At 47.1% G+C, this 18096-nt stretch overlaps 1 protein-coding gene across 1 annotated transcript in view; it reads left to right on the top strand.

The window, feature by feature from the left end:
- The window catches only part of grin2da (glutamate receptor, ionotropic, N-methyl D-aspartate 2D, a), a 568510-nt gene that overhangs the window by 353419 nt on the left and 196995 nt on the right, over nucleotides 1-18096 (top strand). The window contains exon 7 of the mRNA XM_034160100.1: nucleotides 8743-8857. Coding sequence (XP_034015991.1) covers nucleotides 8743-8857 — 115 coding nt within the window. The remainder of the gene's footprint in view (nucleotides 1-8742; nucleotides 8858-18096) is intronic.

Here is an 18096-nt window from a genome sequence, read left to right on the forward strand (position 1 = left end):
AAACAAAAAAAACACGGCCTTTAACTCGCATGTGGAGTGCGCTGGCCCTTTCAAATTCTAATTAAAGTGCACCCTAGCCAGCCACTACTATATAGTAAGTAAAGTGCGATGCTTGCTACCTGACCTGAGTACCACATGAACTGTGAAAATAAGGGCTCCAGTGAGCAGATCATGATCTAATATAAGACTGACCGTGTGTGTGTGTGTGTGTGTGTGTGTGTGTGTGTGTGTGTGTGTGTGTGTGTGTGTGTGCTCACGCATGTACGCTTTCAACCGAAGGGCCCCAGCGACCTCCACTTGGTATCCCAAGTCACCATAGCAAGTTTGGTGCTGATTGCTTAATTCCTGTCACTGTGCATAGTGAACACACACACGCATGCAGTCATCTTAGCTTTATATATTAGATTATTACGTCTGCCAAGGACATAATAAAATCATTGGCGTTTATTTATTTGTCTGCCTGTCTGTCTGTACGTCAAAACTACTCCACAGATTTTGATGATTTTTTTTTTTTTTAACCACAGATACATATTAGTCTATGGAAGAACCCATTAAATTTAGGAGGTGATCCGGGTTCTGGATCAAGTTTCACTTCATATAGGCTTTGAAGAATTACCGTTAGCAGGATTACGTCAAAACTACTGCACAGATTTTTGCAAAATTTTTTAACACAGATACCTATTAGGCCATGGAAGATCCATTCAATTTTGGAGGTGATCTGGATCCAAATCCAGATTCTGGATCAAGATTTCACTTTATATACGCTTTGAAGGATTGCAGCTGGTCTGCTCTGTGTCAGCATGATCCCATCAGATCTCAGAAGCTAAGCAGAGCACGATCTGGTTAGTACTTGGATGGGAGACCTCTTTGGAACACCAGCGGCTCTGTAAGTGTTTCTCCAGGTGAAACTGGAGTTGCGTCAGTAAAACTTGTGCTAATTACCAATGTGGATCTGGCTGTATCTGCTGTGGAGACCCCGAACAAAACCGGGAGCAGCCGAATGAACAACAACATACGCTTTGAAGGATTATGTCAAAACTTCTTCACGGATTCTCACCAAATTTTCACCACAGATAGATATTAGGCCATGGAAGACTGCATTAAATATTGGAGGTGATCTGGATCTGGATGCAGATTCTGGATCAAGATTTCCCTTTATATAGGCTTTGAACAATTACTTCAGAACTACTTCACAGATTCTCACTAAATTTGCACCATGCATAAGTATTACGGCCTGGAAGACTCCACTGAATTTTGGAGGTGATCCGGATCTGGATTCTGGATCAAGATTTCCCTTTTCCGGATTGGCAGACATCAGAAATCTCTGATTGCTCTTATTATTATTATCGGGCTGCAGTTTGGTTGAAGGTTAGTTTAAAGGTGAAGCGGCTCCATGCTGATAAATGCTACTTCAATGCAAACCTTAAACATGTTGTCATGGCAACATTCGGACGTGATCATGTCCTGTAATATTGCGTAATTGTCTGTGAGCTCATACCAACCGTTTTCGACCATGCTGTGATAGAAAGTCATGTAGTCCTTTTCTCTCGCTGCTCTCTGTCTCACATCTCATCATCCACACACTTCCTAATCATTGTCCCTGTTTCCTCTCCTTTTCTACCCCTCTTCCATCCTTTTTTCCCCCCATCTTTCTGCTTTAACGCTGTCAGCTCTGCTCTTCTGTATGTTTTGGATGTATGCGTGAGGAAGAGGAGGGCCAGGAGGAAGAGCAGCAACTGCTCCATTAACGTATGAGTTCTGCCACCTTCAGCCTCAGGATGGAACTTTGTTTTTTTTTTTCCTCCACACTGAGGTAAAATAAGGTGAAATAAGAATACCTGAGTCCTCTGGGATCTTCTGGATGTCAGGCAGCATCAGGCTTTACTGGTTAGCAGCAGCAGGTTACACGCCAGCGAGACCAAGCACTTGGAAAAATTTCAGAAGCACAAACACAGTTACCTTTTTGTCGGTTGCCTTCCAAATATGTTTTCATCTTTATGTTTGTGTTCAAGGCGTAGCCGGCTGTTTCTTTTTCTTTTTTTGACATGTTTACATGCTGCTTTATATTCTAATATTGCCGTGATGGAACAGCTGCTGTGACTTTTCTGATGGCGCCGCTCGCCCACCAAACACCTGAAGGATGTCAGGTGGATCAGGCGGGTGAAAATCTGCAGCGCACAACAGTACGAGGCAAATATGCAGCTCCAGACAGCCGCTCAGCAATGGTCTGAGGCTGTAATTTCAACATTCATCCAATCCTGAGGTTTCTGTCAAGGAAACGCAACATTGCATCAGCAGCGGCGTTTCTGCATTCCGGTGAAGTGAGGATGCTGCGACTGCGAGCAGAACCTCAGGACGAAACTCAGCAGTGTGCTTATTTTTTGTGCGCTCTGTGGACTCTGTGGGATTAGTTTGATATTGCTGTAACAGAAGCTCTCAAACGATTTATATTGTGCTTCATTCAAAGTTTTGTATAACCCCAAATCCCAAAAAGTTGGAAGGGTACAGAAAATGCAGATTTAAAAAAAGTGATTCTTGAATTGACTTTGACTTCTTGTTTCAGTGTAGACCGCATGAACCCACAGTTTGTTAATATGAATCCATTCCTGCATAGGAATGGATTAAAGAAAAAGTTGGGATACATGAGCATTTCATTGATACCAAGTGATGAAACATTTTTATTGTGATTTTGTCCCATTCTTCCTGCGAGTACATTTTAAGGTCCACAACAGTACGGGACCACTGTTGCTTCCTTTTTCATTCAATTTATTTAATTTATATTGCCAAATCACAACAAAGTTGCCTCAAGGCACATCACACAAGTAAGGTCTGACCTTACCAACCCCTAGAGCAGGGGTGGGCAATCATGTGCCATAAAGGGCCAAGACACTGCAGGTTTTCCATGCAACCAATCGCCTCAGCAGGTGATTTCATTAAAGATCAGGTGTTTCAGCAGGTGATTTCATTGACAACCAGGTGTTTATGTTCAGAGCAGAAGCTCATCAGCAACCCACCTGCTGAGGTGATTGGTTACACGGGAAACCTGCAGTGTCTCGGCCCTCAACGCCCACCCCTGCCCTAGAGCAAGCACACAGGCAACAGCGGTAAGGAAAAACTCCCTTTGATGATACTGAGGAAGAAACCTCAAGCAGACCAGACTCAAAGGGGTGACCCACTGCTTAGGCCATTCAAGTGTTACAAAGGTGAAGAAACAGAAAACAGGAATTCAAAACAACATGACTTAATAAGAAAAGAATATGTATTTGATGAGAAGACCGTGCAGGCGTTTATGCTACAGGAAGCAGTCCTCATGCTGTCAGTGGGCCTGTTCTCGCTGCAGTGTCTAATCCGTCAGTCCAGCATCCCATCTTCAGTCACCGTCCCGCTATCCATACATAATAATATCAAGAAGATGAGAAGTCCATGCAGGTGTTAGCACCACAGGCAAGGGTCATCCGCAATTCCTGACACTGTCAGTGGGCCTGTTCTCGCAACAGGGCCGCCCTCAAATGCAGGCCGCAGCCCCCGCCTCAGGCCCTGCATCTCACAATCAGTCTGGCCCCCTGTGGTTTTGTTCCGTCAATCCTGCATCCCACATTCTCTATTGGGGACCTGTCAGGATTGCAGGCTGGCCAGTCCAGTTTCTGTACCGTCTTCTTCTGCAGACGTGCCTTTATTGTATGCAGAATGTGGTTTTGCATTGTGTTGTTGAAAAATGCATGGACGTCCCTTGAAAAGATGTCATCTTGTTGGCAGCATATGTTCTGAAATTTCAGTGTACTTCGCTACATTAGCTTTGCCATCTCAGAAGTGTAAATTACCTTTGACAAAGGGCACTGACTCAACCCCATAACATGACAGATTGTGGCTTCTGGACTTCTTGCTGATAACGGTCTGGATTGTCCTGTTCCTCTTTTGGTCTGGTGCACGTGGCATCTGTTTCTTCCACAAAAAAAAATCTAGAATTTGGATTCATCTGACTTATGCTTATGTGGGAAATTCATGATGTTTGTTCAGCTATATTGTATTCAAGCAACATGTGAATATTCTTCTTAAAAAATATTCCACTTCTGCATGTAAACACTTACCTGTTTTGGCCTCATGTTGATGGAAATGCATGTCTCTAAAATATCTCTTGAACATAACTGTTACTCAGAAGAGGAGTATCACTTGGATTGGGAGGGAGTGTCCACTTTGATGCTTTTGGCCATGTGTTGTGTTTCTCTGGGCATGATCCAGCCGATGCCTTAAAGTTGAGAAACCCAGCAGGTGTAGAGATGGGCCGGTTGTCTGTCTGGGAGGTTGCCAACCAGAACCCAAGGCAGTTCCATGGTTTGGTGGCTGTATTGTTCCCAGACTTGAAACCACAATAAAAATGGCCCTTTCTTCTTTAGGTGCAGATACATGGTATTTTTGGAAACTGAAGCTTTTCCTTTGGTCTTCAGTCACCTCGGCCAAACTGCAACTCCTAGAGCAAGCACACAGGTGACAGTGGTAAGGAAAAGCTCCCTCTGATGATGTTGAGGAAGAAACCTCAAGCAGACCAGACTCAGAGGGGTGACCCACTGCTTAGGCCATTCTAACAGTTACAAGGTTTTACAATGAAGAAACAGAAAACACAAAACCAGAATAACATAAAAAAAAAAAAAAAAAGCCCATTATTGAGATGACCAAACAAGCAATTGTGCCACAGGCAGTGGGTCGTTCACTTGCAAAACTCCTTCCAGCAAAACCAGAATTGTTGTCTTTTTTCCCAGGCTTCTGATTGGCCAAGAAGGCTATAAAGTTCAGGTTATATTGTCACCTGTTGCAACATTTTTACTGCAGAACACAATCTATTATTTACTGCTCAGAGGCTTTTCCTCAGAAAGATTGATACAGAAGCCGGGATCTGCATGTAATAACACCCTGACTACTGTGGGGGCCACTTTTCACTATTTGTCCACCTCGCTGCCTTTGATCTTAAATGAACGCATGACTGAGGTGACGTTTTTTCCTTTAACCACAGAAAATCTGTCAGGGAGACTTTGGTTTAACACAGATTGATCATGTGAGGGTTACAAACACAATGTAATGTAATAAACGGAATAATGTGTGATGTGGTGGCGGGTTTCTGCTTGGGCGCCATGGAAATTGACAGCTGTCTTTGTGAGTAATCGCTTCATTAAGATGGGTTCTCCGTCTTTTCCCTCAGATGCTTTTAACATAGCCGTTTCATTAAACGCGTCAGAGGAAAAGCTCACTCTTTCTCTCTAACAGTCTTGTCTTTTGTCTTGTCAGGTTTTTAAAAGTACTCTAAAGTATTTGTTATCCACTGTTTACTGTGTTTTAGCCTTTTCTCACCCTTGTTTTCTTCTGTGTTGTGTGACTAAACTGAAAGCAGCTACAGACGTGATCTGGTTTTAGTCGTTTCTGCTCTTTGTTTCTCCTCACCTCATCACATCTGCACCTTTAAAAAGTGTTTTTTTTTTTTCCTGTCAAATCAACAGGAATGTGGTTTGGCTCGACCTCCATTGATTTGATTTGATTTGCTCTTGTTTCTACTTGTATTACACTTGTACTTTGAGTTTTACTTCTGTAAGGCCACATATAACTTTGTGTTTTATCAGTTACTAGTGCAGTGCCATTAGGAAGTATGTAGTTTTCAGTGGTGGGCACAGTTCCGCTAATTGTTTGTTTTATGTAAAAATGCCAGGCACATTTTACCCATAATCCCTTTGGCATCTGTCTGTTTTTGTTACAAAACTTCAGAATTAGTCCATTATTTAAAATTGAAAGATATGTTATATTTTAACTTTGTAAAATGACTGAATTGACATTAATGGAGTTATTCTATCAATATTGATTTTATTTATAAATCAAATCCATAAGTCAGCACTGCTGTATTTTTCAAGACCTCCGCCTCACAGCGACGCTATTATTGAGTAGAGACTTGAGCTTTGTTGCTCCTCTCAGCTGCTTCACTGCTAGAAGCTCTGTAGTAAACAGGAGCTTCCAGCAGTGGGCAGGGTGCACCAGGATACAAGTGCTGACTCATTGTTTGGGTCTGTGGTTGCCTTTGATGCTACCAGAAGTGATTGTGGTGTTAAAACTCAAAATCAGCTTATTAGTAGTTCCAAGTGTACTGGAGACAATGCTGGAAGTTATCGGTTAGCTGTAGCTTCCAATAAATTTTGGGGTGGTTTATTGGATTATCTTTATAAAAGATAACTTTTTAGTTAGCTGATTATCTGTTATCGAAGCTAACTTTTTGGTTCACTATGCTCACCACTGTTCACTTCATTGCAGCACGACTGGTAGTTATTACCAGTAATAACGGACATGGCTGTACACATTGGTGATCAGATGTCCGTAATAATCCGATCACACATGCACTACATTGATGCAATAGTCATTGCATCATTGGGGCATTCTCCATATTCCTGCTGCATTCTGCCGGCATGGTTTCCTGCTGTGTTCTTTTTATTCTTTGGCTTTTTATTTCATTCTGTTATGTGCTGTGTTGTGTTGACATTTGACCTGCACTTTGGGTAATCGACCTGGATTCGTGAACTGCTGCACTCCAAATGTGAGGCAATCATTCAAGGCGGCTTCGACATACATTCTGGGTATTTGTACAGCATTCGTACAGGGATGTACAAATATCTGTCCCATACGAATGTTGCTCGAATTCTGGCTGTTTTACCTATTCTGCTGAGTCATACGATGTTTGTGCTCATTCGTGCTCTAGTGTGACAGGGTCCTTAGTGTACCCAAGCTGTAACCCTCCAGAGTGGACTTGTCCTTTTATAACCTAACAGAGGCCAAGACTTTGACCCTCAAGACCATTGCTTTGAGCCCTCAAGGCCAAGACTTTGACCCTTCACTCACAAGACTTTGAACCTTCAAGCACAAGGCTTTAACCCCTCAAGGCCTAGGCATGAATAAAGAAAATGCACATAAAAAGGGACTGTAGAAAATTCCATCTGCCTTGAAAATGTTTGATTGTTGTCAAGATGATCAAAGCACTGAAACCCGACGGCCAAGGACTGGGGCAAAAAGAGCCTTAAGGCACCTCAAGGCCAAGGCTGAGCAGCAAGGCACTTCATTGATGACCCGCTGCGCCTCAGGGTCTGTCAAGGACGTACTGTGTAAACTGCCTTCAAGACATCTGTTAGTTGCTTGTACCATCATGATGAAGCTCAGTAAGTCCCTTCGGCTGCTCCCTTGATTTGCACTCGGGGGCACCACAGCAAATTTGAAGTGGATCTGCATGATGAATTGGAACAGGTTTTACATCGGATGGCCTTTCTGATGCAACTCCTCATGGAGAAACACATGGAGAAATGTGTTTGCATTTAGATTTTATTTATTTTATTGTATTTTTAGATTTGTTATTCCTTTCTTTTTGTTAATATTTTACAGTTATTGTATTGCTGTTATTGTGAAGCACTTTGGTCAGCTGCAGCTGTGTTTAAATGTGCTATATAAATAAACTTGAATTGAAACTGAAACTGCATGCCAGGTGGGAAAAATCGGAGCTGCCGCTAATGCTTTGTACACCTGTCGCTACAACTATTTGTGTACACCAGTGGTCGAAAGACAGAGTGTGCCCTGTGAGAGCCCATTCAACCCCTCTCACGGCAGGTGTCGGCCATATTCCAGGTGACACACATGAACATCCAACACTGCTCGCTGGACACTTAGAAAATGTGTGAAGAGACCCTTAAGAAGGTTTGGTATGTTTGCGGTGTATTGCATTCAGATGGTATTCTGTCAGTGCAGTGCAGGATTCACCAAGACGAGTATAAATCATGTTAGGTCATTGTTGTTTACAAGTTTAGGAGGTCCAGGAGCTTATATATTGAAAAATCTCACATTCATATGTACAACTCAGTGCGATGCCCATGGGAGCAGCTCTTATAAGTGAACCACGAAACATCGTGCTGACGGGCAGGCGTGCATGATGCCGGTGCGGTCTTTCAGCTGCTGGTGTACGCAAATAGATGTAGCAGCAGGTGTACAAAGCAGCTACAATTTTACATGTTTTGCACACGATTTCCGCTTCATGAGCACTTTTTTGCAAATCGACGAAATTCGCACTATGTGTGAAGGTTCCCTTATTATTGTTTGCAGTAGTATGTTCATTCGGCTTCTCCCATTTTCACTCAGGGTGACCATAGCAGATGCACTGTATGTTGATTTAGCACGTTTTACACCGGATGCCCATCCTGATGCAACTCCACATTATATGTAGAATGGGAAGAGCTGGTCTTGAGGTGGGAAACTTCCACACTGGAACCAAGTACTTGCACATTTATTTGTCCATAATACTGATCTTTTTTTTTTTCTAACTTAAGAAAGCTTATGTTAAGTAACAGCACAGGCTGTGGTGTGCACTCAGCGTTTCTTTGGGAACGCAATGTTGGGTGAGTTCCACAACTTATATCCTTTTTTTTTCCTTTTCACAATGGATTTTTTTTTAATCGGGTGCAACTTATACACAAGAAAATACTTTATTTTGCTATGATTGCTGCCGCCCCACCCCCCACCCCACCCCACCCCAGTGTGGACGTAACGTATCTGTGAAGTGGATTCAAACCGATTTAACATGTATCAACATCTCTGGGACAAGAAAACTGTTGTTTCTTATTTCTGATGTTCTTTCACTTCTAGAAGAGCAGAACATGTGGAGTGCTGCAGAGGTTGAAGTGTCGGTAAATGAAGACACACCTCTTATGTCACCTCTGTCTGATGTCACAGGTACTTTACCAACATATCCATTGGTGGGCGGGACTATTCCTTCAACAGTGACGGCTACTTGTCCAATCCGCTGCTGGATGTCATCTCCTACACCAATGGGAGAGGTTGGGAGGAGGTCAGTACACAAGTGTTCAAGGTAGCGCTAATTACCATAGCCAGGAGGCTAGATGGGCTAACCGCAATTTCACAGCTCATCAAACACGCTAACTCATCAGCGCACAGTTTCACCTTTCTGTCGCCTTCCTCTGTCTGCTGCCTCTCACTTGCTTTCCATCTCTCTCTGATCTCATTAGATCTCCCCTCCTCCCTTTGGTCCAAGCGTCTTGTTAGCCAGCACTAACTCACAGTCTGATATCGTCTCCATCAGAGTCCATGTGTTTTACACTAATCGCACCAAATACAAAGTGTGTCCGCTGAGGACACTTTCAGTTCCTCTGACCTGAGAAAAACAAGTAAATCTATTTGTTCTATCCCACTGTGTTCCACTTGCTTCTGACCTTTATAGTGAAATGTGTTTATGGATGCTACAGACACACAGACACACACACACCTGCACCACAAACACATAAAATGTGCTGAAGAATTACAGGCGTCGCAAACGCACAGAAGCTGTAGACACATGCACCACAGAGGCACTGCAGACACACATACGCCGCAGATGCACAGGTGCTGTAGTTTCACATGCACAAAAGATACACATGCACCACAGACGCACATGCACCACAGATGGACATGCACCACAGACACACATGAACCACAGACACACATGCACCACAGACTCACATGAACCACAGACACACATGAACCACAGACTCACATGCACCACAGATGGACATGCACCACAGACACACATGAACCACAGACACACATGCACCACAGACTCACATGCACCACAGACACACATGAACCACAGACACACATGCACCACAGACACACATGAACCACAGACGCACATGCACCACAGATGGACATGCACCACAGACACACATGAACCACAGACACACATGCACCACAGACTCACATGCACCACAGACACACATGAACCACAGACACACATGCACCACAGACACACATGAACCACAGACACACATGCACCACAGACTCACATGAACCACAGACTCACATGAACCACAGACACACATGAACCACAGACTCACATGCACCACAGACTCACATGAACCACAGACTCACATGAACCACAGACACACATGAACCACAGACACACATGCACCACAGACACACATGCACCACAGACGCACATGCACCACAGACGCACATGAACCACAGACTCACATGAACCACAGACTCACATGAACCACAGACACACATGCACCACAGACTCACATGAACCACAGACACACATGAACCACAGACACACATGAACCATAGACACACATGCACCACAGACTCACATGAACCACAGACACACATGAACCACAGACTCACATGAACCACAGACTCACATGCACCACAGACTCACATGAACCACAGACACACATGAACCACAGGTGCACGGATGCGGCAGTTGTACAGATGCTGCAGATGCACAAATGCTACAGACACACAGCACTCCGGATGCTGTAGACATACACAGACTCAAAGCTGCTACAGACACACAGATGTCACAGTTATGTTGTTCACACAAGACTGAAAGCGATATCCCTGTTTGCATTACTGCAACTCATAGGTCCAATAATAACAATAAAGGATTAGTTAAGCGCTTCACTGTGCAAAACTTCACTTTGTAAGATAAAAAACAACTCTTCTGTTTTTGTCTGTCACATACTTCCTGAATAATTTCAGGATTGTAAAACCTGAAGGCATATTTCCAATCAAAGACGAGACTAAAATCTTTAAAGTCATTGATGCTGCAGCGGCTCCTGGTTGTGATTGGTTGTGTTTGAGTGTTCATCTGATGTGAGGATCACAGTTGTGTTTATTTTATTAACAAAATCTTTGAAGACATTTGGATAGTTAGATGTTTTCTGAACAATTTCCACTTGAAATGTTTATCTTTAAAACCTTTGATTTCTCAACATGTGTTTTAAGGATTTGCTGAAATCTGCAAAATGACCCTGAACCCTCTCTGTATTTTTTTTTCTTTTTAAGATAACAAACTTCAAATTCAGCATTAATATTCTGATCACAAAACACATTAAAGTTCGATTATGAAACAAAAGCTTAGCACTCTTAGTGTTTTGCAGAACAGGGGCCATTTATTTTTGGAGCGTGTCGGGTTTTTGATTCAGGTTTCTAACTCTTCCTCATCTTGCACCATCTTCTTTTTTTAGTTTGACTTTGACGCATCCAGCTTGTCGTTAACCTTTCAGCAGAGTCTGTCTGCTTCAACAAGCAGCAAAATGAAGCAGGTTTCTGTCTGTGGGAGTGACGGCAACGTTTGCCAACTGAATGAAGGCTGAGGAACTGACAGTGAGGAGATGCTACGGTCTTATCATCCGTGCCGTTCTAAATGAAGAGAAACTTGTTGTGAAAAGTGTAGGAACACGGACCCACAACAGGGGGAGCAAATGAACGGACAATGGAATAAGCCGAAAATATAACAATTTAATGTGAATGTGCACAACAGAGCAACAGACAATACAATTGAGATCAACAGTCAAATTAGTCACAGTGATGTGTGAGCTGGCTCGAGGATAGAAGACGCCCGTCCAGAAAAGAGCCGGATCCCACACGCTTTCCACTCCACCAGATCTGAAGCAACCCTGGAGCCACCAAGCGCTGGGTCCCCAGGTGGCCACTGCCTCCGGCTGTCAGATCGGGTACTGCTGGCAGGAAGAACAGACAGGTGATGGTGGGTGTGTGAACACCCAGCAAACAGTTCAGTATAAAGGTGGAAAGCACCTCCACCTCTCAATCACAATGTTTATGTGCAGATCCTGTTGGCAAAGTACGTAGCCTCCAACCGAGGAGCGGAGTACACCAACTCCCCACAGGACTACTCAGTACAAAACAGGAACGTCTGCAAAAATACTTGTACACACAGAAGTAAGGACGTCACTAATGTGATACTTTAGGCTGAGCGGTTTACCTGTTCGGTAGATGATTTCTTGGCAGTGAGGTGAAGATGCTGCCCGGCTCTTATGGAGGTGTGGATGATGATGATGAGTGACAGCTGGCGTTGTTGATGAGTGACAGCTGCCACTCCCGGTTGCTCCGGCGCCCTCTCGTGCCTGAAGCCCGCACTTCAGGCAGGATGCCCTCTGGTGGTGGGCCAGCAGTACCTCCTCTTCAGCAGCCCACACAACAGGACCCCCCCCTCAACGGGCGCCTCCTGGCGCCCAACCAGGCTTGTCCGGGTGACGGGTGTAGAAGTTGGCCAGGATGAAGCTCCTCTTCACCCAGGAGCGCTCTTCGGGTCCATAACCCTCCCAGTCCACCAGATTCTGGAACCCCCGACCCTTACGACGGACGTCCAGGAGCCGGCAAACTGTCCACGCGGGCTCCCCGTCGATGATTCGGGCAGGAGGTGGCGCCAGTCCGGGGGTACAGAGGGATGAGGTGTGGTGAGGCTTGATCTGGGAGACATGAAAGACAGGATGTATCCGTAGTGAAGCTGGCAGCCTCAGCTTCACCGCGGCAGGGCTGAGGACCTTGATGATGGTGAAGGGGCCGATGTACCGATCCTTCAGTTTCTGGGATTCCACCTGTAACGGAATGTCCTTCGTTGACAACCAAACCTCCTGCCCGGGCTGGTATGCAGGGGCCGGGGATTGCCGGCGGTCTGCATGGGCCTTGGCCCTCGTCCAGGCTTTGAGCAGGGCAGAGTGGGCAGAGCGCCACACCTGATGGCACCTCCTCAGATGGGCCTGGACCGAGGGCACCCCGACCTCTCCCTCCACAAGCGGAAACAATGGGGGCTGGTACCCCAAACACACCTCAAACGGGGAGAGGCTGGTGGCAGAGGAAACTTGACTGTTGTGTGCATACTCGATCCAGGCCAGATGGTTGCTCCAGGCCGTTGGGTGCGCCGAGGTCACACGGTGAAGGGCCTGCTCCAATTCCTGGTTGACCCGCTCTACCTGTCCGTTGGTCTGGGGATGGTACCCGGACAAGAGGCTCATGGTGGCCCCCAGTTCCCTACAGAAACTCCTCCAGACTTGCGAGGAGAACTGGAGACCACGGTCAGAGACGACATCGGATGGAATCCCATGCAGACGTACGACGTGGTGGACCAGGAGGTCTGCAGTCTCCTGGGCCGTCGGGAGCTTCGGGAGGGCCACGAAGTGGGCCTCCTTGGAGAACCGGTCCACTATTGTGAGGATGGTGGTCATGCCCTGGGACGGTGGGAGGCCCGTGACGAAGTCCAGGCCGATGTGGGACCAGGGGGGGTGGGGCACAGGTAACGGCTGGAGGAGACCCTGTGCCCGTTGGTGGTCTGCCTTTCCCCTGGCACAGGTGGTGCAGGCCTGGACATACTCCCAGACGTCGGCTTCCATAGATGCCCACCAGAAGTGCTGCATGACCACTGCCACGGTTCTTCGCACCCCTGGGTGACAGGAGAGCTTGGACCCGTGACAGAAGTCCAGGACAGCAGCTCTGGCCTCTGGTGGGACATAGAGTCTGTTCCTTGGGCCGGTCCCCGGGTCCGGGTTCCGTGCCAGGGCCTCCCGGACGGTTTTCTCCATGTCCCAGGTGAGGGCTGCCACGATAGTGGACTCGGGGATGATAGGTTCCGGTGGATATGACAGCTCGACCTTGACCTCCTCTTCATGGACCCGGGACAGGGCGTCAGATCGCTGGTTCTTGGTCCCGGAGCGGTAGGTAATCCGGAAGTCAAAACGCCCGAAGAACAGTGACCAGTGGGCTTGCCTGGGGTTCAGACGCTTCGCGGTCTGGATGTAATCCAGGTTCCGATGGTCCGTGAAAACTGTAAATGGTACCGCAGCTCCCTCCAACAGGTGTCTCCACTCCTCAAGATCCTGTTTCACCGCAAGGAGTTCCCGATTGCCGACGTCATAGTTCCGCTCTGCCGGGGTCAACCTATGGGAAAAATAGGCACAAGGACGGAGAACCTTATCGGACTCCCCACTCTGGGACAGCACGGCTCCTATCCCTGAGTCAGAGGCATCCACTTCAACAACAAACTGGCGATTGGGATCGGGCTGCACCAGAACGGGTGCAGACGAGAACCAACGTTTCAACTCCCTAAACGCGGCTTTGCACCGATCCGACCAGGTGAAGGGGACTTTAGTGGAGGTCAGGGCTGTCAGGGGGCTAACTACCTGGCTATAGCCCTTAATAAACCTCCGGTAGAAATTTGCGAAGCCGAGGAACTGTTGCAGCTTCTTACGGCTTGTCGGTTGGGGCCAATCCCTCACCGCCGCAACCTTGGCCGGATCGGGTGCGACGGAGTTGGAGGAGATGATGAACCCCAGGAAGGACAAAGAAGTGCGGTGGAACTCGCACTTCTCGCCCTTCACAAACAGCCGGTTCTCCAACAACCGCTGCAGGACCTGACGTACATGCTGGACATGGGTCTCAGGATCCGGGGAGAAGATGAGGATGTCGTCCAGGTATACGAAGATGAACCAGTGCAGGAAGTCCCGCAAGACGTCATTAACCAATGCCTGGAACGTCGCGGGCGCATTGGTGAGGCCGAATGGCATGAGCAGGTACTCAAAGTGACCTAACAGGGTGTTAAATGCCGTCTTCCACTCGTCTCCCTTCCGGATCCGAACCAGGTGGTACGCATTTCTAAGATCCAATTTGGTGAAAATTTGGGCTCCATGCAGGGGCGTGAACACAGAATCTAACAGAGGCAGCGGATATCGATTACGAACCGTGACTTCTTTCAGCCCTCTGTAGTCTATGCATGGACGGAGTCCGTGTCCTTTTTGCCCACAAAAAAGAAACCTGCACCCATCGGGGAGGTGGAGTTTCGGATCAACCCGGCAGCTAAGGAGTCCCGGATGTAGGTCTCCATTGATTTGCGCTCAGGACGAGAGAGGTTGTACAGCCTGCTGGACGGGTACTCAGCGCCTGGGATCAAATCAATGGCACAATCGTACGGACAGTGCGGGGGGAGAGTGAGTGCCAGATCTTTGCTGAAGATGTCAGCAAGATCATGGTACTCCTCAGGCACCGCTGACAGATTGGGGGGGGGGGACTTTAACCTCCTCATTAGCTGTCACACCGGGTGGAACCTAGGATCCTAAACATTCCCGGTGGCAGGTGTTGCTCCACTGCGTCACTACCCCAGATAGCCAATCAATCCAGGGATTGTGCTTTAATATCCATGGAAACCCCAAAATCACTCGAGAGGTAGAAGGTGTTATATAAAACACAATCTCCTCCCTGTGATTTCCAGACACCACCAACGTCACTGGTTGTGTCTGGTGTGTGATTAATGGGAGAAGGGTGCCATCTAGTGCCCGTACCTTCAATGGGGAAGGTAGTGCCACTAGAGGGAGCCCTACCTCCCTGGCCCATCTGCTGTCCAGCAGATTCCCTTCAGACCCCGTGTCCACCAGTGCTGGAGCGTGAAGGGTAAGATCCCCACAAAGGATCGTCACTGGGATGCATGCTGATCTACGGGCTTTCCCCGCGTGGATGTTATGGCCCACCCTTAACCCAGTCTCTAAGGGCGGGCGTTGAAGTTTAACCGTTTGGGGACGTTTCTTTGTATGTGCTCATCAGAGCCACAGAAACAACACTCTCTGCGAGCCAGCCTCCGTTGTCTGTCATGTGATTTTACTTTGGCCCTGCTCGTGTTCATAGCTTCATCAGCAGGGGGAGCTGTGGCTCCACGGAGCTCTCTGACTGTGGAGCGTGGGGACGGCGGCACCCTTTCGGACCCGGAAGGAAGAGGGACGGCTTGTGCCAGGACCACGCCTTTCGCCCCGCTCCCGACGGTGTTCTTCTAACCGGTTGTCCAACCGTATAACCAGGTCAACAAGCCCGTCAAAATCCCACGGCTCATCCTTAGCCAGCAGGTGCTCCTTCAGGACCAGAGCGCCGTAGCCCAGGCGCGTGCCTCTCCTCGAAGCAAATTAATGACATAAGCCACCCGGCTAGCATCTGACGCGTACATGATGGGACGTTGTGCAAAGACGAGTGAACACTGCATTAAGAAGTCCGCGCACGTCTCGACACATCCTCCGTACGGTTCCGGTGGGCTTATGTATGCTTCAGGGGATGGGGGGGGGGGTTCGTTGAATCACCACTGGAATGTCTGTATTTTGTGCTCGGTCGGCTGGAGGAGGTGTGCAGCAACGCCATGAGTGCGCACTTCCACCTGGGCAGTGAGATCCTCCATCCTCCGATTGACTATGACGTTCTGCTCGGTTACTAAATCCAACCGAGCAGTGAAGGCGGTTAAGATGTGCTGCAGCTCTCCTAACATGCCTCCTGCCGACGCCTGTGCACCCTGTGTTTCCATTGGCGGTTCAAGCGATGGTTGACGCCCCTCGGGATCCATGACGCTGGCCGAGAAATCCTGTTGTGTAAAGTGTAGGAACACGGACCCACAACAGGGGGCGCAAATGAACGGACAATGGAATAACCCGAAAATATAACAATTTAATGTTGTGAATGTGCACAACAAAGCAATAGACAACACAATTGAGATCAGCAGTCAAATTAGTCACAGTGATGTGTGAGCAGGCTCGAGAATAGAAGACACCCGTCCAGAAAAGAGCCGGATCCCACACGCCTTCCACTCCACCGGATCTGAAGCAACCCTGGAGCCACCAAGCGCTGGGTCCCCAGGTGGCCACTGCCTCCGGCTGTCAGATCGGGTACTGCTGGCAGGAAGAACAGACAGGTGATGGTGGGTGCGTGAACACCCAGCAAACAGTTCAGTATAAAGGTGGAAAGCACCTCCACCTCTCAATCACAATGTTTACGTGCTGATCCTGTTGGCAAAGTACGTAGCCTCCAACCGAGGAGCAGAATACGCCAACTCCCCACACGACTACTCAGTACAAAACAGGAACGTCTGCAAAAATACTTGTACACACAGAAGTAAGGACGTCACTAATGTGATACTTTAGGCTGAGCGGTTTACCTGTTCGGTAGACGATTTCTCGGCAGTGAGGTGAAGATGCTGCCCGGCTCTGATGGAGGTGTGGATGATGATGATGAGTTACAGCTGGCGTTGTTGATGAGTGACAGCTGCCACTCCCGATTGCTCCGGCGCCCTCTCGTGCCTGAAGCCCGCACTTCAGGCAGGACTCCCTCTGGTGGTAGGCCAGCAGTACCTCCTCTTCAGTGGCCCACACAACAAAACTGGCTGTACGGAGCAAAGCAACGACTGGAAAAGAGCTCATAAAGCAGCTGATGCTAAGGTGGATTCTCTCAGATTTAGTGTTTAATCACATTACCAAGTGGTTAGTGCACTCGGTTTTAGTGCGGAAGGTTCATGTGTAATGTGGAGTTGTGTCAGGATGGGCATCCGGCGTGCCAGTTCAGTAATTTTTATTGAAAACCATATCATTTTTTAATCACCAGTGAATTTTTGACAGGCTAGCCAGGAATCTCCACAAACACTTTAATCTTTATTAATATCATTCAGATCACAGACATTGATCCTATTTCTGTGGACAGATTACATGGTGTGAAAATGATTTCATATTGTTGAACAAAGTGATCCTGCTTTTGTCAGTGGAGGATCGAGACTAAGAAATGGTGGCAAACATTGTGTTATCAAACTTAAAAACATTCTTTTCCTTTCTTCATCTTTTCTGTTTTTCTTAATTTGGCTGGTGTGTGTGTGTGTGGGGGGGGGATCAGCAAGCACCCCCTGATCGATCCCTGGATTAACAGTGAGGCTAATAAGTATTTCATCCACTGTTGATTTTGCAAGTTTTCCACCTACAAAGAATGGAAAGGTCTGTAATTTTTATCGTAGGTACACTTCAACTGTGAGAGACAGAATCTAAAAAAAAAAAATAATAATCTAATGATTTTACATTTTATTGCATAAAAAAGGATTGTGATACAATAAAAAACAGACCTTATTATTTGGCATCCTAAGGGCCCTGTCCCACTAGCGTTTAGGAGGATTTGCGCATGAAATGAGGAGACAAAACCTGAGTGTCTGCAACAAAGGTTGGCGGAAATGACAAATGTCCCAGGGTGGATCAGCGAATACATGAGGAAAAAAAGCAGATATAACAGGAAACAGAAGCGAAGACGATGGGAGTTGTATTCGTGTTGGCGATCCTCCTGTCCTGTGCACCAATAGCATTTCTTATATATGCGTCTGTGAATTGTTCTGTGAATTGTTCTGTAATTTATGTTTGTAGCATGGCCCAAGCAGAGGGTCACCCCTTTGAGTCTGTTCTGCTTGAGGTTTTTTCCTCAGAGGGAGTTTTTCCTTACCACTGTTGCTCT

This window comes from Thalassophryne amazonica, chromosome 20, assembly GCF_902500255.1.
Source record: "Thalassophryne amazonica chromosome 20, fThaAma1.1, whole genome shotgun sequence".
In the NCBI taxonomy this organism is placed as follows: Eukaryota; Metazoa; Chordata; class Actinopteri; order Batrachoidiformes; family Batrachoididae; genus Thalassophryne; species Thalassophryne amazonica.